Source organism: Pelophylax lessonae, assembly GCF_965119305.1.
Source record: "Pelophylax lessonae genome assembly, chromosome: 12".
Classification (NCBI taxonomy): domain Eukaryota; kingdom Metazoa; phylum Chordata; class Amphibia; order Anura; family Ranidae; genus Pelophylax; species Pelophylax lessonae.
This window is the reverse complement of record NC_138779.1, coordinates 39042018-39065806: the sequence shown is the minus strand read 5'-3', so window position 1 is coordinate 39065806 and position 23789 is coordinate 39042018. Positions and strand designations below refer to the sequence as shown.

Genomic DNA, 23789 nt, shown 5'->3' with positions numbered 1-23789 from the left:
ACACTCGGGACGTCCCAAAGCAGTACCACAAATGAGGGGTGGGAAAATGGAAAAAAAATCCAATCTAGAAGGCCCAACCGGTGCCAACTAGAAGTCTTCAATGCTTATCAAAGATGAGACTCAACAGAAAATTCCAACAGAAAAAAACCCTCGAGGTAGACCACCGGTTCGAGGTAGACCACCGGTCTCCTCAAATTGCGGCCTGCAAAACCTTGCGGCCAAATGAGGCATCCGCCGATGCCATTACATCAATCTTATAAAATTTTGTAAAGGTATGTACCGACGACCAGGTGGCCGCCTTACATACCTGGACCACTGACGCCTGATGGCGGAAGGCCCAGGAAGTACTGAGCGCTCGAGTGGAGTGCGCCCTAACAGGGAACAGAGGACTCCGACCCTTAATAGAATAAGCCTGTACCACCGTCTGTCTAATCCATTTGGAGATAGTCGCGGCAGATGCAGGCAACCCCTTTCTGGGGCCATCCGTGATCACAAAAAGTGAATCCGTCTTACGGAACGATTCCGTAGCTTTCAGGTATGCCCTGATTGCCCGAACCACATCCAAGGAATGCAACGCATGTTCCCGATGATGATTGGGCTGAGGACACAAGGAAGGTAGTACAATATCTTCATTCAGATGAAAGTCTGAAACCACCTTTGGAAGAAAGGATGGCTTAGGATGAAGAACTACCTTATCCCTATGAATCACTAGATATGGGGAATGGCAAGATAATGCAGCCAGTTCTGACACCCTGCGTGCAGAAGTGATAGCCACCAAGAAGGCTACCTTCTGGGATAAAGTCAGCAAGGGAATCTCCCTGATGTTTTCAAAGGGAGGTTTCTGCAGAACCGACAAAACCAAATTAAGATCCCAAGGCGGTAAGGGCGCGCGGACTGGTGGAGCCAGGTGCCGCACCCCCTGGATGAAATTCTGCACCAAGGATTTTGTAGCCAAAGGCTTCTGAAAGAAGATTGCTAATGCTGAAACTTGACCCTTGATGGTGCTCAAGGCTAGTTTCTGCTCAACCCCCTTTTGCAGAAAGGCCAATATTCGAGTCACCGAATGGGTACGTGGAGGAATCCCTAAAGATTCGCACCACGCGATATAAGTCTTCCATGTGCGATAATAGACCTTGCTGGAAGTCGCTTTCCTTGCTTTAATAAGGGTAGGAATAACTGAAGCTGACAAACCTCTGTCCTTCAGTACCTGGGTCTCAATGGCCAGGCCATTAAAACCAGCGACTGTAAAGCATGATGGAAGATCGGTCCTTGAGACCGCAGACACTCTCTGAGAAGAAGTTCCCAAGGAACGTCCGCGACTAGCATGTCCAAGTCGGCCAGACCGGCTTGAAGAGGCCATCCTAGAATTTCCAGGACAACTGGCGCTGACTGGATCCGAACCAGGCTGCCCTAGAGCTATCTGGCCCCGGCCATCCGACAAAGTCTGATCGTTCTCTGTTCCCACACATTTATCAGACACCTGATTCCTATCAGGAGTGGTGATTTCTCCTGGTTGAACCACAGGGACCGAAGTCACCCGGCTAGAGGCTTCTTGGTCTGTCTGTTCAACCGGATCCGATTCTTGTGGGGAACTGAGGCTAATCTTTGGAAAAGGTAAAGAAAATGATCTGTTCAGGGAACGGTAACTACCGCTCCCTGTAGTACTTAGATGTTGGAAGGGAAGAATCGCACCGGTAGCAGTGGTCGATGCTCGATCTAATGCCCTGAATACCGGTGAAGACATCCCCCCACCCTCAAGCCGGGTGGGGGCGCACCTTCAGGCTGTGTAATCCTTTGCTTCAGGTTTGGCTGAGTCGGTCTTTTGTCTGTCCGACCAGCTCTTCTTGAACCCTCCTGGAGGAGTCTTGCCCTTCCCGCTTGCTCCAGCTGAGCGAACAAACCCTTTATGGGCGGTAAAGAAAGGTCCCCGCTTGTTACGAGGTCCTTTAGCTTTAGCAGCCTGTGGCAAAAAAGTGCTTTTGCCCCCAGTGGCATCCTTAATGATCTCATCTAGGGTGGCCCCAAATAGGCGATTCCCCTGAAAGGGGAGATTCGTCAAGGTCTTTTTGGAACCTAGGTCCGCTGACCAGCATTTTAACCACAGCACACGTCTGAGGATTACCGCTGACATGGATGCATGCCCTAATAGGGGGGTAGCATCCAAGGCTGCGTCACAGACAAACTGTAGTCCTTGTATAATCTGTTCCATCAAATCAGATGTTCCCTGGGGAATATCTTTTCCCCTAAGGTCTTGGCGTACCAATCTCGCCCATTCCGTTAATGTCTGAGACACTAAACCAATGACAATTACTGGTCTAAAGGCTGACCCTATCAGGGAAAAGATAGTGCGGGACTCCGCTTCTACTTTCCGATCCACCGGATCCTTAAAGGAAGAAGCGTCCTCCACCGGAATAACCGTGGCTTTATTCAGTCTGGAAATAGGTAGATCCACCACTGGTGGTACCGTCCATTTCTTAATGAGGGATTCCTCAAACGGATAGCGTCTAGCAATGCGCTTGGAAATAGTAAAGGTACGCTTAGAATGCTCCCATTCTTCTTTAATTTTATTACCAAAACACTTGGGTACAGGAAAAACCTTCACCGTTTTGGTGGGTTTGTTAGTACCAAAGGGAATCTCTGTTTCAGTTGCCTCTGCCGGTAAAAACTCAAGTCTTAAGGTTTCCCGAACCGCCACAACTAGTGCGTCCACCAATGCTTCTTCCCGAATTATGGCGGAAGCATAAACGTCCTCCTCACTGTCTGAGGGAACTTTACCTCAGACAACAGCCCCTGCAGAGGGACCTGCAGCTGCAATGACCATCTCAGAATCTGAAGTATCAGATGATATAGCGGTAGGCGGGGGTCGCTTTCTTGACCCCCGTTCCTGACAGGCCGTCTCCACCCGAGCCACCAAAGACTCCAAAACTGCTGTAAATGCATCCATACTCTGAACTGGCGGGTCCTGCGGCCACCTCGAGGGAAACAGGTGGGGGTACCTGTGTGGCAGGGTCCATGATAATTCCAGATGCTACCCGGAAAAAATCAATTTGCCAAAAAAAATAAAACCACTTTTTTCTTTTTTTTTTCAGACCCCCAGCGCCACAAAGCCCCTCAGTGTACCTGCTTAGGGACCACTATAGGAGCGAGAGAGAGATAGACCCCAGGGCTCACCACTTGATGCTCAGAGTTTCAACTGCAACCTGTTACAGCACTGTCTAGAGCAGACAGGAAGTCTCTTGGCTGGCTTCCCGGGAAGAGAGGAGGCGGCTCCGCCCCTCTGCACGCGTTCCGGCGGCTCCCCTAGCTCCACGAGGTGTTTGAGTCACCTCAAACATGGCCGCCCCCATGCTGGAGACACGAGGCTACGCCAAAATGGCGGCCTCGTGCGATCTACCAGACAATGGCGGCGGCCTGCACAGAATAGCGGCATGTCTGCAGAAGGATCTCGGCCTCACAACCCTTCACCCTCATGGTGGTCAGAGGTACCGGACCCTGGCGGGCCGTATGCGGTCCGTGGCCGTCGGGAGGCATCTGTTTAGCTGGAGGAATGATCTGGAATGCAGTATACATATATAGACATCGCCCTGTGGCTTCTGACAGGTAGGATACTTTATACTATCACAGTAAAGTTCTAGTACTGCCACTGACTTCATCATTTTAACATCTTTGCAATTAGATTGTCAGCTCCCAAACCAAGCCTCCTGGCTTTTTGTTCACAAAAATCACACTCAAACAGGGGGATCTGTGACATGTTATAGGATAGAGGGAAGACCCATCCTTACCATTACAGCGAGGGGCCCGCGTTCACCACCGTCAGGGGGAAAAGGGGGAACATACTACTCACCATACCGGAACCAGGCGGGCGCCAACTCCTGACAGTACCCCTCTCCATCGAGGTGGGAGGGCTGTCGACCAGTACGGACGCCGTGACTCATGGTCTTAGGCGTTTCAGCGAGACGTTTAACTCGCAGGGTCAGTCCCCGTCCAGTGGGACTATGTCGCGGCCGACCCAGCGCGGAGCTATGGCCTGCACGCGCTCGTAGGCTGAACTGGGGTGACCACTGGATCTCAACATCCAGCCCGTCGCCCAGTTCAGCTTTCTTGCACTGGAGAAAAAAAGCTGTCTAAAAAAATCTTTTCTAAGAGAAAAATCCTGCCAGGACCGAAGATCCCAGCAAGGTATCTAGGTCATTACTCCTAACTAGACAGAAAAAAACTGATTTGCTGTAGCAGAGAGAGAGACAGAGAGAGGATATACCCTCTGGGACTGCCCCTAAGGTGTGGCCAGAGTGTTTTTTTTTTTTCCTGTCTAGTCCTACTCCTGTAGAGGGCAGCATAACCCGAGTGTGTTGAATCAACGAGGACTACGTCTGTCAATGAGCGACAGAGAAATATATATTTTTTTTTCCTAGAATTGTCGCTCTGTTTTTGTTTATAGCGCATGTAGCACTGCCCCCTAGAGGACTGCTGAAGAATGACGCTTTTGGATTCCCCTGGGTTACTTGTAGCAACTGCTTGCAGAAATATTAAAGCGGAGTTCCACCCAAAAGTGGAACTTCAGCTTTAGGTATTCTAACCCCCTGACATGCCACATTTGGCATGTCATTTTTTTTTGGGGGGGGGGGGGGGGGGGCGGGTACCTAGTTTTGGCAGGTACCCGCTCCCACTTCCGCTCAGAGCGCCGCGGCGCTCTAAGCGGAAGTTCTCCTCTCCCCCTCCCTCCCTGCAATCTTCTGGGACATGTCAGAGGTCCCAGAAGATTTCCGGCCAACGCATGCGCAGTGGGTACCCGGCTGTGAAGCCGCAAACTGTCACAGCCGGGTGCCCACATCAGTGATGCCGGCGCCGCCGAGACCAGAGGGAGAGGATCGAGGCTTCGGGCGGCCACATCGCTGGACCGTTGGACAGGTGAGTGAAAAGGCTGGAACTCCGCTTTAATACTTTAAGTTCTTGGCTCAGTCAATGATCAGTCCAGGGGTTGTTTTATTTATATTGCGATAGGAGAAGGGATGAGTGGAATACTCTTAATTATTCACATTTCAGGAGGACTTCTAAATTGAGAATGCGGCAAGGCTGCTACTTGATTATGCCACTTGAATGAAGATGAAGTAAATGTTATTATAGTATTTCTCTTCAGGGTACTCCCCCAGTACCCCCTTTCTCTCTGGGCTAGCTGCCACCCGTCCACTGACTCTACACTGTCCGGAGTGGTCCCCTTCCTGGGCAGACCCCTGGGCAAGATCCTCTGTACTCACAATACTTACATAGTAGTTACATAGTTACATAGTAGGTGAGGTTGAATAAAGACAATAGTCCATCCAGTTCAACCTGTGTAGGTGTGTGTGGCTGTAATCATCTCACATACTGCTTTTCAAGATTCTCGCAATGCCCCAACTCCTCCAGTCAGCTCTCCTAGACCTCCTGGTTCAGCTCCTCTCCACTGGTTCACCAGGCCGACTGCCTGTGACCATCACCAACTGCTGCAGAAGAGGAGGCAGCCGCAACCTTCCTTCTCGGACTCTGCTTCCCAACAAAAGACCTCTACCTCATGTGCCCGTGGCTTTTTATACCCTGTCCCATAATGCACCGAGACCAACTGTCTGTGCCAACCCGTGGGACAGTACCAAAAGCCTGCGTGTCATTGGTTAGGTTTCCTCCAGCATCCAACGTGCCTCCCTATTGGATCAGCTGGGGATACTCCCAGAGACCAGATGAATCACCCACTGAGCACCCTGAGCAAACCTGACTCACAGGTCCTGCTCTCTGATAAGCAGAGACCAATATAGATTTACCTGCTGCTCCTCTGATAGGCAGACAGAGCCAAAACTATACTCACACTCTAGCACCTACCTAGAAGGGTGCGACACGCAAAAGAAAAAAGAAAAATCGCAGAGGTGATCAAATACCACCGAAAGAAAGCTATTTGTGGGGAAAAAAAGGACATCAATTTTATTTGAGTACAGCGTTGCATGACCGCGCAATTGTCAGTTAAAGTAACGCAGTGCCGCATTGAAATAAATGACCTGGTCATGAAGGGGTAAAAGCTTCAGGTTCAAAAGTGGTTAAATATATACCATGTGCACACATTGACTTTAAAGTTAATCACAATTAAACTTACTTTTGTTTTTCTCGCAGTCTTTTTGGCACTACATATTTTGGTGTCCATGTGTCCTGCAAAAAAAGCAGATGTCTAATGAGATCAGAGACAGACACTGCATGTAGAGTTCCATAACCGTCACTTTGCTTGCAGAAATGGGCGTTATACACTGCAAGGGGCCCAGTATACAGGTTGTATTTCATTTGGATGAATAAAAGCCGATCAGTATCAAATGATTTGATTCAGCGCCTGCAACTGAAATTTGCTGGACAGTGTGGCCTGTTAAAAGTAAAAACTGGCCTACTGGCAGTATAAAGTAAAAAAAAAAAAAAGTATACACACACATATACTATATATATATATATATATATATATATATATATATATATATATATATATATATATATATATACATACATACACACATATTAATTCTATCTATATCTATCTATCTATCTATCTATCTATCTATCTATCTATCTATCTATCTATCTATCTATCTATCTATCTATCTATCTATATATATATATATATATCAAAGAAAATAAACCCCTTCACGCCAACCACCTACATATATGCGGCTGCACAGAAGTGGGCTTTTTTCAGTGAGGCTGCATTTATGCTTCTCGCCCTTTGTGCTGGGAGCGTGCCGGACTCTAAACCAAACGAGTGCCCATGAGTCCCGTACTATGATCTGGACCGGAAGCACGCGGTTCTGGGTCACCTGAATGCTGTGATAGCCTCCGATTGGCTATCAAACTGATCAGTCACTGTGAGCCCGCCCCTGTGTTTACGGTCTTTCCTGAAACCTTGCATCTTCCTCTTCATAAACAAACCAAAGATTGTAAAAAATCAAGATCAAGGGTTGCCAGCGTTGGGGTCAAGGGTCACAATCAGCATATTTTGGGTAGAAATGGTTTTGTTTTTTTTTTCAAATTAGGGTCAGTGTGTTTAAGGCAGGGAAAAATGCAAAATGCGCACCATTGTTTTTAGGCTGAACTACAGATACAAACAATTAACATACACATACATGGTATCACTGCAAACGTCAGGAGCAGGAGAATTTTTTGGGTGTTTTCTTTGGTGGTAATTTATGGTAATAGCAAAAAATACAACTAAATTTAAAAAAAAATATATATTTTTTTTAGCATTTGAGACAGTTTTCCTTTGATCATAAAAATAAATACATAAATCAGGAGCTATCCACCAAATGAAAGCCCAGTTTGTCCTGAAAAACAAAACAAGGTATAATCCACCTGGATGCACAAAGCGGTTGTGACGATATGTACAGTTTTACTAACCCATGTCAAAATTGCACTTAAGCATTAACATTTGCTTTACCCTTAGGCATGAAGGGGTTAATATATACATTGTGTAATACAGAGGGACAAAAACTACTAAGCAAATGTTCATGCCAGACTGCATCAAATGTCATTTTTGCCCCTAGATACACCAAGTCATCCTTGGAAATAAAAATTCAATTTTTTATGAGATATTCTAAAAAGGACGCAGACAATGCAGCCTCTCATCACAGAACTCAGACTGTCCATGTGGTTACAATGAATGCTGAGCTTCCCATACAGAGAACGGCCATAGTACAATGAACAGCGATTTTTTTAGAAGAGTGAAAAGCATTAAATCTGCAAAAAAAAAAAAAGGAAGCTATAATTCATTGCAATGTTTAACCACTTAAGCCCCGGAAGATTTTACCCCCTTCCTGACCAGGGGGTTTTTTGCGATTTTTTACTGCATGACTTTAACGGACAATTGCGCGGTCGTGCGACGCTGTACCTAAACTAATTTGACGTCCTTTTTTCCCCTCAAACAGAGCTTTCTTTTGGTGGTATTTGATCACCTGTGCGATTTTTACTTTTTGCGCTATAAACAAAAAAAAAAAAAAAAAAAAGAGTGTACATTTTGCAAAAATAACTATTTTCACATTTTTTTATATGAAATTCCCCCCCAAAAAAAATGTAAAAATCAAAATTTAACATTTTTGGCCAATTTGTAAAAAAAATTGCAAAAAGCGTATTTTGATTGGTTTGCACAAAAGTTATTGCGTTTACTAAGGGAAAGATTTTGGTCATTTTTGGTGTTTTTTTTTTTTAACGAGTAATGGCGGCGATCTGCGATTTTTTGCGGTACTGCGACATTGCGGCGGACAGATCGGACCCTTGACTGACATTTTTGACACTTTTGGGGGTACCAGTGACATTACTGCAGTAATCAGTGCTATACATATGCACTGTTACTGCAAAATGACACTGGCAGGGAAGGGGTTAACTTTATTAGGGAGGGAGGGGTTAAGTGTGTCCCTAGGGGCGTGCTTTTTACTGTGATTGGCTGTGGCTACTAGTGTAGGAACAGTGATCAACGGTCCTACATAGTAGAACCGTGTGATCACTGTTTCTACACAGGGGAGAATGACAGGCGGCTTGTTTACATCAGCCGCCTGACTTTCTCCCTCTGCACCGACGATCGGCGAGTGACTGGCGGACATTGGGTCCGCCGGTCACACGCACTAACTTCCCTGTGAACAAGCCGCGGCGGGCACACGCCTCGACGGGCGCGCGCTCGCCCGCTATTGGCTCACAAGGAAGTGACAGGCAAGCGACGTAGATCTACGTCACTTTGCCTGGCTGGGGCTGACCGCCGCAGTAAATAGTCGTGCGGCGGTCGGCAACCGGTTAAAGACTGCCTAGAGGGAATTTTTTTTAACAAAATTTGGGAGTTACATTTTAAGGGTCAGTAAACGTAAGCTACATGTGTTAAACAGAAAAAAAAAAAAAAAAGGTGAAGGTCAACATTTAACTTACAGGGTCAACAAAGGGAATTCCAAAAGTATCATAGGCAAAAAACAGCAGCTCTTTCTCCAGAAGACTTCGTTGAATGTATTTCTTTACATCCTTAAGAGAAATAAAGAAGAAAAAGTATTCATTTTATTATTATTTCATTTATTTATTCTTTTATTTTAATAGACTCCATGATTAAAAAAAAAAAAAAGCGAAAAGGCAACTATGCATAACAGCACTATAGGATACACTTCCAATAAAAGGGACAAATGCTTCCAACAAAATACAGTGGGGAAAATTATTCGATCCCCTGCAGATTTTGGAAGTTTGCCCACTTACAAAGAAATGAAGGGACTATAATTTTTTATCATAGGTGTATTTTAAATGATAAAAACAGAATATCAACCAAATTCCCAGAAAAAAAACACATGATACAAATGCTATAAATTGAGTTGCAGTTCAGTGAGTAAAATAAGTATTTGATCCCAAAGCAAAACATGACTTCGTAGTTGGTGGAGAAACCCTTGTTGGCAAGCACAGAGGTAAGACATTTCTTGTAGTTGGTTACCAGGTTTGCACATCTCAGGAGGGATTTTGGTCCTCTCTTCTGTAGAGATCTTCTTACAACAATCAGCTTTTATATAAAACCTTTATCCCAAAAGGAAAAAACGGTTTCTGTAACCGCTCATACAGTGTGAGCAGGAGCTCAGGTTCAATTTATTTTGGGTATTTAAATCTGCTAGTAAATCTAACCCCTCTTCCCAGAACGCTGCTGTCCAAAAGGTGTCTTCTGCTCTCCTTCATCCAGATTGGTGACATTCTAATACCGGTAGTGTGTTACTGGCCAGATCACCAGGTAAAAAGGCAGGGAGAAAGTAAAAAAATAAATAAATAAATAATGCAGCTACCACATCGAATGATTGGTAACCTGCAAAAGAATACATTTTTGGTTTTGTGTTTAAACCGCTTCAAGGTGTTCTAAAGTGGCCACTCAAGCCATATGGTCACTGGATAGGCTACATTTTCACACCTGGCAGGGCCATAATGTGCTGTATGTGTCCAATCTCAGAGGAACCATACAGAACAGTCTGCCATGGCATCCAATCAAAATTTAGTGTTCATCCCCTAAATCAATTTGATTACTCAAGTAAACATCAGTAAAATGGCAACAAGGACAAGACGACGGTGGATGGAAATGAAAGCACAGCCCACTATAGAATTGGGAGACGTGGAAATCACTTTTTCAGTAAACTTACTTCTCTGGGTTGAATTAAAGCGGCTTGTTCCTCCCCCAGGACCGCGGTGTAGTACACCAAATTCTGATTCATCACCTCGTCCGTCGGATGGAACAATAGGTAGGTCTTCGTACATTCAATCGCTTTGGTATAATTATTAGCTAGAAACCAGTAAAGGGCCACAAACTGTTAGTAGTGGAAACCAGTGTCCCCAACATGAATAATTCCTGGAGAACAACCAGGAAAAGTGAAATGTATTATTCTATTTTGAGTTTTGTATATAGTGGGGAAGGGTTGAGTGCCGGTTCACACTAGCACGGCTTCGGGGGCGACCTGTGAAGTCGCGTGCACTGCGTCGTAGGCGCGACTTGCACGGACTTCATATAATGAATGTCAATGCAAGTCGCTCCGATGTCGCCCCGAAGTAGTACAGGAACTATTTTCTAAGTCGGAGCGACTTGAGTCGCTCCTATTAGAACGGTTCCCGTAGCACACAATGGACTGCGACTTGTCAGGCTGACCAGTCGCGGTAGTGTGAATGGGCACTTAACCCTTTGTTGGGTTTCTTTTGTAAATGCAACATAGTAAAAGTAATACATTGTAAAAAACCAATGAGGAGTGAAAAGATGCAATACAGCAAGTTTTTAATAAAGGGTTGTCTATTTGCTAATAATCTGCTAAATATTTTAAATTTCATAGTTAATTACCGAGATTGGTCGATAGTTTTGTGGTAATGTATGATCTTTGTCGGGTTTGGGTATTCGGAACATATTGGCCATTAACATCTCTGCTGGAAATATATCACCTCTAAGGATTTTATTATATAAAGAAATTACATATGGGACAAGGAGGGGCGAACGGCTTGTAATAAAATGAAGAGAATCCATCTGGACCTGGTGCTGAACCTTTTTGAAGAGATTTGATCATTTGTGTTATTTCATCTTCTGTGCATCGGGCATTTCATTGTTCCAAGTTAAATTAACCACTTGCCTACAGGGCACTTTCACCCCCTTCCTGCCCAGGCCAATTTTCAGCTTTCAGCGCTGTCACACTTTGAATGAAAATTGCGCGGTCATGCTACACTGTACCCATATGAAATGTTTATCATTTATTTCACACAAATAGAGCTTTCTTTTGGTGGTATTTAATCACCTCTGGGTTTATTTTTTACAAAAAAAATAAAGAAGAAAAAAAAAAAAAAAAAGTTTTATTTTTCTGAGAGTAAATTTTGAAAATAAATTTTTTTCCTCCATTGATGTGCGCTGATGAGGCGGCACTGATAGGCTGCACTGATGGGCACTGATGAGGTGGCACTTATGGGCACTGATGAGGAGGTACTAATATGCCGCACTGATGGGCACTCCTAGGTGGCACTTTGAGGCAGCACTGATGGGCACTGAGAGGCGGCACTGATGGGTGGCACAATCAGTGCCCACAATCAGTGCCCATAGTGATGCCAGTGTCCATCAGTGCATAGATGAGCAGGCACTGATGGGCACTGATTGTGGGCAGTAATTAGCACTTTATTTACATTTTGTGTAATCAGGCACTGATGATCAGTGCCCTGATTACTTGTGCTTGTCTCCCCTATGAGGAGGAGCCACTGATAGGTACTGACGGGTGCAACTGATGAGCACTGATGGGCAGCACCATCAGTGCCCACAATCAGTGCCCATAATGCTGCCAGTCAGTGTCCATCAGTGCCTAGATGAGCAGGCACTGATGAGCACTGACTGGCAGCACTATGGGCACTAATTGTGAGCAGTAATTGCCACTTTATTTACATTTTGTGTAATCAGGGCACTGATGCCAGAAATCTGACTTGTATCTTAGTGCAGACTTCTGGGAAAATTGGTGAGCCAATCACACAAGCAGGAAATGATGTTTCTGGGGGTGTGGTCAGTATACATTCTGTGTACAGAACAGCTCCAGGTGGCCATATTGCATTTTCAGAAAATTACAACAGGTGCAGATTAAAAAGGAAAGGTACATTTTTAATAACATTCAATTACAATGATTTGTGTCGCAATTGTATATGCTATATTGTTTCTTCTTTATTTGCTATTCCCCCACCCACGAAAGTGGAGATACCCTTTAAGCTTCAGACCAGTTTTTTTACATTTCAGCTTATTGAATGGCAGTTTCCAGTTTGAAAATAAGAACGTTAAGTCTGTTAGAACTGATAACATGGGAAATTGAAGATCCACTTACTGCTGTGATAGGCGAACTGCAGGTAGTTGAAGTGCGATGGGAAGAAATCTTCAATGGGCTTCTCTTTGCCAGGCTGTGTGGCCAGTTCAGAGACACAAGCTTGTCTGCAGTTCATCACCTGAACATAATGATCTGCAATACAACATGTGACATGAGGGCAGGGACTGATGTGAATGTACAATGTATATGTAAAGCTCTGCGTAAATTGACAGCGCTATACAAGTACCTGAAATAATAAATAAAAGGTTAAAAAAAAAAAAAAGTTATAAGTGTAAGAAATAAATGCAACTTTTTAAATAAAAAAAAAAGGTAAATATTTTAATGCAGGAATACATGAATTAGCTCCTTTCAATGCCTTGTATAGTGGGGATAAGATGGGAGAGCAGCCAAACAGTAATGCTCATGTGCCATCAAGGAGTATGCGGATAGGAGAGGGCATAGTGAGGGAGAGGAGCTCATCAGTATGCCGCTTTTACTTTTACAGGCTGTGGGAGGGACAAAACCAGCAATTACTACTGAACTGCAGCAGAGAAAATTCAGGTCCCCCCCTACTCTGCCAGAGAGAACTATGCTGTGGGGCAGAGCTGTATAAATCTTACGACAATGGACAGAATTAGAAGTTCATTGGCAGATAAAACAGCTCTCATATCTCTGTATTTAACCGTTTGCCTGGAGCTCAGCTTTAAAGGGATTATAAAGGCAAAGGGTAAAAGATAAAAAAAAAAAAAAAAAACACTTTCTGTAAGGATATCCCGCACTGGACACAGGAAAAGCTGTAGCAAGTGGCCATGCAGGTCATTACAGGTCAGCCATGACAGAATTGCACAACAGTTATACACACAGCGATATTATTCCCCTCCCTCCTCCTTTAATTATCGGAATGCATAGGTTTTACACTTCAAAAGAGCCGTTATCTCAACTCAGGCATCAAAAACCAACACTTAGTCCTGTGCAGAGCTGTAAACCGCTTATTAAGTCTTGGCAGGATGTCTGTTTCTTCTGCCCAGGCCCATCATAAAACTCTGATCAAACCCATTAGGGATAGCCAGAACTAATGGGGAATAGTAAAGGGCACTCATAGAGCTCTGCCCAAGTCAAAACCTAAATACACACAATTCATAAACAGGAACATGACCCATTAATAATAAGTATATATTTGGATGAGAAATGTCATACTGAATGAATTAAGGTTATACATGACCACACTAGCCCATATAGAAGGGAAGATAGCTGTCAGATATTCTCTGGGTGACATGTTTATCTGAGATATTACGTGTTTAGTATCCCTGGATGCAAAATTCAATGCTAAACCATGATCTATCAGTTTCAAGAATGCAACCAATAAATATTTCAAGATATGAATAGTGATATAAAACTGTCTATATAGGCGGGACCTGATATTGTCAAACTCAGGACAGCCCATGGACACTCAGTTTTATTGGTCAGGGGCATCTGTCAACACCCCTTTGTTCCCAGAGAAAAAGGGAGACCCCTGACCAGTTGAGGGTTCTCAGGGTAATATCAAAGCAGGAACATCATCTATCAAGTTTGAGAACCGATAACAACTGGCTCATCGACTGAACTCTGATAACACCCAGGACACTGACTGACTGCAAGTATTCATCCTCATCAATTCTACTTTATTTTTCTATTACTGAATTAGGTCTCTCTTTCTATAAAAACACCTTTGTTCTGTAAAATTTGACCTTTTCGTTATTAAAACCATATTTTGAAAAGTGTTAACCTTGTCCCTAAGCTCTTAATGAAAACTAACAAAGAACCTGTCTCTTGAAGTGTGTTACTGAATAGAATAAATCCTATGAACATACCTGTCTGTGGTGACAGTGTGTGTTACAGACCATTATTCTAAAATCATAATTGATATTGCTAGAATTATGAGCTTCTTCCCACCCGGACAAAACCGAGGTGGCGGCATTGAAAGGGTTAATTGCTTAATTAGCCCAGTGACAATCACTCTCAGCCTGCTGGCACCTAGATTGTGGTCCCACGAGCTGGAAAATCTTGTTACGTAAGGACAGCAGGGTGTGAGATTGGCTGGTCCTTTGTCACAAGTTTGCGAGGACAGGGATGCGGTACCTGCGTCCATCACACCTTCAGCATGCAGAAGCCCCCCTAATACTTACCTGAGCCCATCTTTAGCCAGCGATGTTGCAGGAGTGTCTCAGCTGCCTGGGACTCCCCTCCTCATTTGCTGAGATAGCAGCATGGGACGATTGACTCCTGCTGCTGTCAAGGTCAGCCAGCCAATCAGGAGAGAGGGGTGGGGTCGGGACAGGGCCCTGTGTTTGAATGGACACAGGGAGCTGTGACTCGGCTTGCGTGCCCCCATAGCAAGCTGCTGGCTGTGTGGGCACTCAACAGGAGGGAGGGGCCAGGAGCACCAAAGAGGGACCCGAGAAGAGGAGGATCTGGGCTGCTCTGTGCAAAACCAATTGCATAGAGCAAGTAACTATAACAGGTTAGGTATCTTGTTTTATTACAATCACTTTAACTTAATTTCCAACTTCAATGCTTTAGCACTTGATGCACTTGGCCGAAAACGTATATATATTTGTATTATATTCAACTTTAATATCATGAATTTAAATTGAACATGAATGTATTGTCGGCCATTATAGGCACCTTCAGCACAAGAAAAGCTCAAGAAAAATGCATCCCTTTAATTTATATGTATGCCTTCACAATGTTCTGTTGCGCTTCTGTGGTGCTAAAGATCTTGCTTTTGCAGCTTTTTTGGTCAGGTAAAGAAAACCACAAAACACCCTGTTTAAAACACATTAAAAACGCAGCAAGAACACATACACGTGTTACGTTTTTTTTGAGTAAAATGACCTTGAAATAAAAAACACACCATAAGCACAGTAAAACCACGGCAAAATTGCATGTGTTCTCAGTGCCATTATCAGAAAAAATGGCAAAAACACAATTTTTGGCCGCTGAAATTTTCAGTGCATCTGTAACTCACTATATTACAAAGTTTACCTTTTAACCTGATGACTGAGATTATTGTGACAACAAGAGGCTCAGTTTTGGGGCTGGATCACACAAGAAGCAGTCCAGTGCGTTTTTATTCTGCATCAAAAAGCATGCACAGTTTAACATGGATTCCATTGACCTTAGGTCATGGATGTGCAGTGTGTTCCAATGCAGTCAATATTGACTTTTTTTCTGTATGGGACGCATCTGGAACACGGCTAAATGCATCTAAAATTCTCCATAACACACATGTCCTCAATTGACATGAGAAAAAAAAAAAAAAAGCAGTAAAAAACATACTGGAACACATCAAAAACCCGTATGCAGAAACGCATCCGAAATGCAGAAATTGTGGTGTGAATCGGCTTTTAGAAACTTTTCTCTTCCAAACGTATTTAAGAGGATGGCTTACTGATCAAAAATGGAACATTTATAAGGAAGTGGCACAACAATACATCAGAACCTCCAATTATAATAATAATGGCTGCATTGTATAATGTGGATTATTCCAGAGAGAAGATAAGCAGTCTTAGGGGGATTAACCCAAAGGTAAGGAATCTGGGAATAAAAGGAGTAGCAAGAACACGTACAAATTTGAAGCACAATAAAGATTATTGGATGTAGAACTAAAAATCATTTAAATGAACAGTCCAACAAGGGTTTAAGAGTATCTTAAAGCAGAACTCTATGCAAGCCTATTTGGAATAAATATGTGAATTAAAATATATATTATATATATATATATATATATATATATATATATATATATATATATATATAGGGGGGGGGAAGCTGCGCTATGTGACACAAACATAGATCATGAGTCCAAAAAGTCCCAATGTTTGGTATGCAATAAATATTGAATCAGAAAGTCCAAAAAATATTCAACCGAATATCCACCCGTGCAGGAAAATGAGTACATTTACTGCTTACCAGAAGTAGCAGCAGTGGCGGCCGGTGCATAGGGGGCGCCAGGGCGCCGCCCCCCCTGAAAAAAAGAAGAAAAAAAAAAAAGATAAAAAAAAAAAAAAAAAAAGATTGCAAAACGAGCAATAAAGTTTGAAAAAAAAAAAAAATTGCGTTCGCCGCCGCCGCCAGCCGATGTGGAGGGGGTGGGGGGGTGGGGTTACCACCCAGAAGAGGCGGCGATTGGCTGCCTTCTGGGGGGCGTGGGGGGCGTGGGGGGCGTAACCTGGGCGCAAGGCAGATTCCTTGGAAACCCCCACTTCGTGGATTCCTGGCTGTGATTGGTCCAGCCTCCAGCCTGGACCAATCACAGCATCCAGGACATCCAACGCTGACCCCGCTGACGTCACTCGCAGCAGTGGACCGGACCGCGGGCGATGGAGTCGGGTGGACACCGGACGGGAGTGACGGCGGCACCGGAGAGGAGACCAGACCACCGGAGGTCATCTGCTGGAAGAAGACATCACCACCGGTGAGTCCTCGTGGTCCTCCTGTCAGTCCTCCATGACCATCCATCCAGCTTTTCCACCGCCATCCCCCTATGCTCTGCCTCATCCCATGACCATCCATCCATCCAGCCTTTCCACCGCCATCCCCCTCTGCTCTGCCTCATCCCATGACCATCCATCCATCCAGCCTTTCCACCGCCATCCCCCTCTGCTCTGCCTCATCCCATGACCATCCATCCATCCAGCCTTTCCACCGCCGTCCCCCTCTGCTCTGCCTCATCCCATGACCATCCATCCATCCAGCCTTTCCACCGCCATCCCCCTCTGCTCTGCCTCATCCCATGACCATCCATCCATCCAGCCTTTCCACCGCCATCCCCCTCTGCTCTGCCTCATCCCATGACCATCCATCCATCCAGCCTTTCCACCGCCGTCCCCCTCTGCTCTGCCTCATCCCATGACCATCCATCCATCCATCCAGCCTTTCCACCGCCGTCCCCCTCTGCTCTGCCTCATCCCATGACCATCCATCCATCCAGCCTTTCCACCGCCATCCCCCTCTGCTCTGCCTCATCCCATGACCATCCATCCATCCATCCTTTCCACCGCCGTCCCCCTCTGCTCTGCCTCATCCCATGACCATCCATCCAGCCTTTCCACCGCCATCCCCCTCTGCTCTGCCTCATCCCATGACCATCCATCCAGCCTTTCCACCGCCATCCCCCTCTGCTCTGCCTCATCCCATGACCATCCATCCATCCAGCCTTTCCACCGCCATCCCCCTCTGCTCTGCCTCATCCCATGACCATCCATCCATCCAGCCTTTCCGCCATCCCCCTCTGCTCTGCCTCATCCCATGACCATCCATCCATCCAGCCTTTCCACCGCCATCCCCCTCTGCTCTGCCTCATCCCATGACCATCCATCCATCCAGCCTTTCCACCGCCATCCCCCTCTGCTCTGCCTCATCCCATGACCATCCATCCATCCATCCAGCCTTTCCACCGCCATCCCCCTCTGCTCTGCCTCATCCCATGACCATCCATCCATCCAGCCTTTCCACCGCCGTCCCCCTCTGCTCTGCCTCATCCCATGACCATCCATCCATCAAGCCTTTCCACCGCCATCCCCCTCTGCTCTGCCTCATCCCATGACCATCCATCCATCCAGCCTTTCCACCGCCATCCCCCTCTGCTCTGCCTCATCCCATGACCATCCATCCATCCAGCCTTTCCACCGCCGTCCCCCTCTGCTCTGCCTCATCCCATGACCATCCATCCATCCATCCAGCCTTTCCACCGCCGTCCCCCTCTGCTCTGCCTCATCCCATGACCATCCATCCATCCAGCCTTTCCACCGCCGTCCCCCTCTGCTCTGCCTCATCCCATGACCATCCATCCATCCAGCCTTTCCACCGCCATCCCCCTCTGCTCTGCCTCATCCCATGACCATCCATCCATCCAGCCTTTCCACCGCCATCCCCCTCTGCTCTGCCTCATCCCATGACCATCCATCCATCCATCCATCCAGCCTTTCCACCGCCGTCCCCCTCTGCTCTGCCTCATCCCATGACCATCCATCCATCCAGCCTTTCCACCGCCATTCCCCTCTGCTCTGCCTCATCCCATGACCATCCATCCATCCAGCCTTTCCCACCGCCATCCCCCTCTGCTCTGCCTCATCCCATGATCATCCAACCATCCAGCCTTTCCACCGCCATCCCCCTCTCCTCTGCCTCATCCCATGACCATCCATCCATCCAGCCTTTCCACCGCCATCCCCCTCTGTTCTGCCTCATCCCATGACCATCCATCCATCCAGCCTTTCCACCGCCATCCCCCTCTGCTCTGCCTCATCCCATGACCATCCATCCATCCAGCCTTTCCACTGCCATCCCCCTCTGCTCTGCCTCATCCCATGACCATCCCTCCCACTGCCATCCCTCTCTGCCTCATGCACTCATCCCTCCCACCGCCATCCCTTTGCCTGATCCCATCTCTCCCACCACCATCCCTCTGCCTGATCCCATCTCTCCCACCACCATCCCTCTGCCTGATCCCATCTCTCCCACCACCATCCCTCTGCCTGATCCCATCTCTCCCACTGCCATACCTCTGCAGGGGGCATGTACGCTGGTCACTGTATTGAAAGGGGGCATGCACGCTGGTCACTGCATTGAAAGGGGGCATGCACGCTGGTCACTACATTGAAAGGGGGCATGTACGCTGGTCACTACATTGAAAGGGGGCATGCACGCTGGTCACTGCATTGAAAGGGGGCATGTACGCTGGTCACTACATTGAAAGGGGGCATGTACGCTGGTCACTACATTGAAAGGGGGCATGTACGCTGGTCACTACATTGAAAGGGGGCATGTATGCTGGTCACTACATTGAAAGGGGGCATGTATGCTGGTCACTACATTGAAAGGGGGCATGTATGCTGGTCACTACATTGAAAGGGGGCATGTACGCTGGTCACTACATTGAAAGGGGGCCTGTATACTGGTCACTACATTGAAAGGGGGCCTGTATACTGGTCACTACATTGAAAGGGGGCATGTACTCTGGTCACTACATTGAAAGGGGGCATGTACGCTGGTCACTACATTGAAAGGGGGCATGTACTGTGTGGTCTGTGCTAGGGGGTCTGTACTGTGGGGTTTGTACAAGGGGCCTGTACTGTGGGGTTTGTGCCACTCTGTCAGTGTATCCCATAATAGGGCCCCTGCTCCCTATTATGGGATATACTAGTACTGATGGAGCCCTTAATATGTGATATATTGGGAGAATTGGTTCACGCAAGCAAAATACAGGGGACAAAATGGGTGGGGTCTATAAGGGGTGTGGTTTCTGAGAAATGGGAGGGGCCAAAATAGAAGGGCGGGGTCTTGCGCCCCCCCATCTTAAAACTTCACCAGCCGCCACTGAGTAGCAGTAAAGTATGCCTTGAATAAGGGTTAGCCGAGCCAGATGAAAATCTGCGAAGGATTCCTCCCCAGCGATGGCCGCCCCAGGATCACGATAAATTGGGTGTATGGATAAAAAACAAATATAATATAGCGTGATACTGTATAATATTCAAGTGAATCACTCCCGAGTGTGTCAGAAGAAAAAAGAAAGGTGCTATTACAACCTCAGCTCGTTTGAAGTTACCCTCTATGCTCATCTACTTTTAATATCTGGTAATTGCACTACAAGGTGGTGGCTTATCCTACGGCTTTTTTTGAGTTGCATATTGATTTGCCTTCACTTATCTATCTGGTAATTACAATACGCTAAGGTGGTGGTTCATTCATAGCCTTTATCATCTTTTGGATTGCTGTTTATTTGCTCATTTATATCAATATCTGGTAAGCAGCCTGTGTTGGTGGTGGGTTGTAATAGCACCTTCCTTTTTTCTTCTGACACACTCGGGAGTGATTCACTTGAATATTATACAGTATCACGCTATGTTATATTTGTTTTTTATCCATACACCCAATTTATCGTGATCCTGGGACGGCCATCGCTGGGGAGGAATCCTTCGCAGATTTTCATCTGGCTCGGCTAACCCTTATTCAAGGCATACTTTACTGCTACTTCTGGTAAGCAGTAAATTTACTGATTTTCCTGCACGGGTGGATATTCGGTTGAATATTTTTTGGACTTTCTGATTCAATATTTATTTCATACCAAACATTGGGACTTTTTGGACTCATGATATATGTCTGTGTCACATAGCGCAGCTTTCCCCCCCCCCCCCCTATATGTTTTTTGATGTTTGTCACATGCTAAGTTGCTGCTACCACATTTAGATATTAGCGCAGTTTCTTACCCTATTTATAATATATATATATATATATATATATATATATATATATATATATATACACACACATATATACACATATATACACACACACACACACATACATACATACATACGCACACACGCACGCTCTGCCTTTCTATTTCAATCGGAATGGGTTGTTTTACAAGGTGAGGGTTCACATATTATTTAAAAAAAGGCACACAGGATCAGAAGTACATCTGGGATAACTGGGTTATACGGCACTTACAGAAAAAAATCCAACCATTTGCCTGTCCAGTATAACCGCTAGGGGACACAGAATCAAAAGTAAAAAGGAGATTAACTTAATTTTCTAAGAGCAGTCCCAACAGGGGGGTGGGGAGCAGCACAGCAAAATAAATTGCATACAAGCCAACATAAAATAAAGTAGTAAAAACTGGGGGCTGCCTGCAGCTTCAAAAGCTAGCTGAAGGACCTCACGCCTTAAGCTGGAATCAGTAGAGGCCTAAACATCCATCTGGTAAAGTATAGAACATGTAAAAAAAAAGAGAACCAAGTGTAAAGACTTGAAAATCTTCGAAACAGATGCCTGATGCTGAAAAGCCCAGGAAGCACTCACAGGCCTAGTAGAGTGTGCCTTGACAGTCATCTTTTAGACCAAAGGTTTGGATGATGATCTGCCCCTAGATATGGTGGAGCGGAAAGATGGCTCCCCTTTGCAGGCACCATTCAGAATGATAAAAAGAGAAGCAGACAGAAGCAGCGGCTGAGAGATAAGACTCTCACAGCCCAAATCACATTCAGACATTGGGAGGAAAATCTTCTCGTGAGCTGGGGGTGGACCGAGGGATGGAAGAACAATGTCTTAATTTAAGTGAAAAGGCCAAAAATCCCCACTGAAGGAGCAGAAAGAAAGGCCTTAGGCCTCACCACCACCACCACCATATCCTTATGTAGGACCAGAAAGGATTTTTCTACAAGTCCAGCCACCAGCTCAGACACACACCTTGCAGATTATATGGCACCAAGGAACACATGCTTGTGAGAGATAAAAGGTGAATATACCCAACAGGCTGAAAAGGCAGACTCAGAAGTGCTAATAAAACTATATTTAACATTCCATACAGGTCATAGGTGGCTGTACAGTGGAAACATCATGAGACACTCCCTTTATAAAGGTTTTAACCAAGGAATAGGAGGCAAGCTGTCTTTGGAACAAGATGGCCAGTGCAGAAAGTTGCCCTTTCATGGTACATAGGGTCAAATATTGATCAGGTCTAATTGCAGAAATCCCAAAATGTATTTCTTGGCGTAAAAACTTTCTGTCCTTACACAAGGCAAAGTATGAATTCCACAAGTGATGGCAGACTCTTTGGGAGATAGACATCCAAGTCTTTAACAGCACGGGAATCTACGATTCAGAGGCCTATTTCTCATAAGATTTAAGCCCCATACACACGGGTAGAAATTCGGCCGGGAAATTTTGTCCGACGACCGATCTGCCGATTTTCGGCTTGTTAGTATGGTGCTTCCGACAACCGACTCCGACTTTTCGGCCGAAAAAATCCTGGTGTGCAGGCTATATAATTTTTGTCGACCATCAAAACACGTCCGATTTTCGTCTCATTAGTACAGATTTCGATGGGGAAAAATCTTATGAGCAAGACTAGGCATGCTCAGAGATGAAAACACATACAAAGCAATCCAACACATGACATCACTTCTGAAGTAGAATTCTGTCATGTGGTAAAATTCGTGTGCAGTCTAGAGCACATTCGAACCAACAAACACCACTCTGGACAAAAGACGGACGACCGGTCGGCGGAAATTCGTTGCGTGTGTACGAGGCTTTAGGCTTTTAACAGGCATACCACTGAAGCCAACATTTTTGAAGCAGGGCAGTAAACCCCTCCTTGAGATAGGAGATCCAATCAATCTGAAGAGCCTGAGGGGTGTCTGCCAGGAGTTCGATCAGGTCACAGTACCAAATCCATCTGGGCTGATTTGGAGCTACAACACCAGAATGCCCTTCCTCCCACTCCTGCAGAGTAGACAAAGAAAATCATAGCTTCCATCAGGCTTTACTGATCTCATGGAGCTACCAGATCATCCACAGCTTCTTCCAGATGATCTTTACTTCTGGAGACAAACTTGCCCAGTTTGTTGAATCTGAAGGCCACATCTAGCATCCCTCCTCCCTTTACCCCTAGTGCAAAGTCCCTGCAACACCTCTGACCCCTGGGTCCAAACACTGCTGGCTGAGGTTGTTGTCCTTCCAATTGCCCATGCCTGGAAGGTGCATTACAAACAAGCCTGGGACACCGAGCTGCCCAAGACAGAATCCTTTCCACCACCCTTGCTGCAGCAAGACTTCTGGTTCCTCCCTAATGGTTGATGTACAGAACTGGTGTGGCATGTATGACTGAATCCCGATTGGATGCCCAGCATTGGAGATGCAACCAAATTGCATGATGTTCCAGAATGTTGATGGAGAGATGGAATTGCGCTGAAAAAAAAATTCTGGCACCACAAGGTGTCTGGGACTGCTCCTCAGCCTGTCAAGCTAGATTCCATTGTGGGAACCTTCCAACAGATCTAGAGAATGGATTTTCCCAAAGTTCAGAGCTGGATTCCTGAGCCATCAGGAAAGGAATAATCTGGTCTTTAGCATCAGACAAATCAGATTTTCCAGAGATTGGGGTGACTTGTTCCACAATGACAGAATATTGAATTGTAAGGTTCTAAAAAAAAATTGCATAAGGGTACTGCCTCAATTGGCATGTATATGTACGATGAAGAAACAGCACACCGGTGAAGTTATATCCCTGCTCTCCCCTCCTGTTAAGGGAGGCATGTTAAAGAGAGACCAACAATAGTAGTAAAGTACAGCCCAAAGTGGTTTAGAGTGTTCCCCTTCCTCTTTTCACCAAGTGTCCTTCAAGTCACAAGAGTACAGAATGCAAATGAGAATATATATTATATATATATACACATACACATACACACACACACTATGTCTTTGCAACAGTAACTGCTACCTGCATACAAAAATTGAAGCAAGGCGGGTCTGGACCCTGGTGCCTCTAGGTCCCACATATACTAGAAAACAAGGAGAGAGCGCACCGACCTAGTGCAAGAGCAAAAAAAACATTTGATAAAGGGTAAAAAAAAAAAAAAAGAAGGAGTATCAACTTCATACTCACAAACACATGTAGCAAAATATGCATACAAAACCCTAATACAGTCAGGT

The 23789-nt window shown here is 45.6% G+C and overlaps 1 protein-coding gene across 1 annotated transcript in view; it reads right to left on the bottom strand.

Moving 5' to 3' along the window:
* The window catches only part of P3H1 (prolyl 3-hydroxylase 1), an 83821-nt gene that overhangs the window by 26637 nt on the left and 33395 nt on the right, over nucleotides 1-23789 (bottom strand). Inside the window, exons 4-7 of the mRNA XM_082274453.1 lie at nucleotides 12336-12467; nucleotides 10146-10285; nucleotides 8914-9003; nucleotides 6119-6171 (exon numbers count right to left, since the gene is read on the bottom strand). Of these exons, the coding sequence (XP_082130579.1) occupies nucleotides 6119-6171; nucleotides 8914-9003; nucleotides 10146-10285; nucleotides 12336-12467 (415 nt within the window). The remainder of the gene's footprint in view (nucleotides 1-6118; nucleotides 6172-8913; nucleotides 9004-10145; nucleotides 10286-12335; nucleotides 12468-23789) is intronic.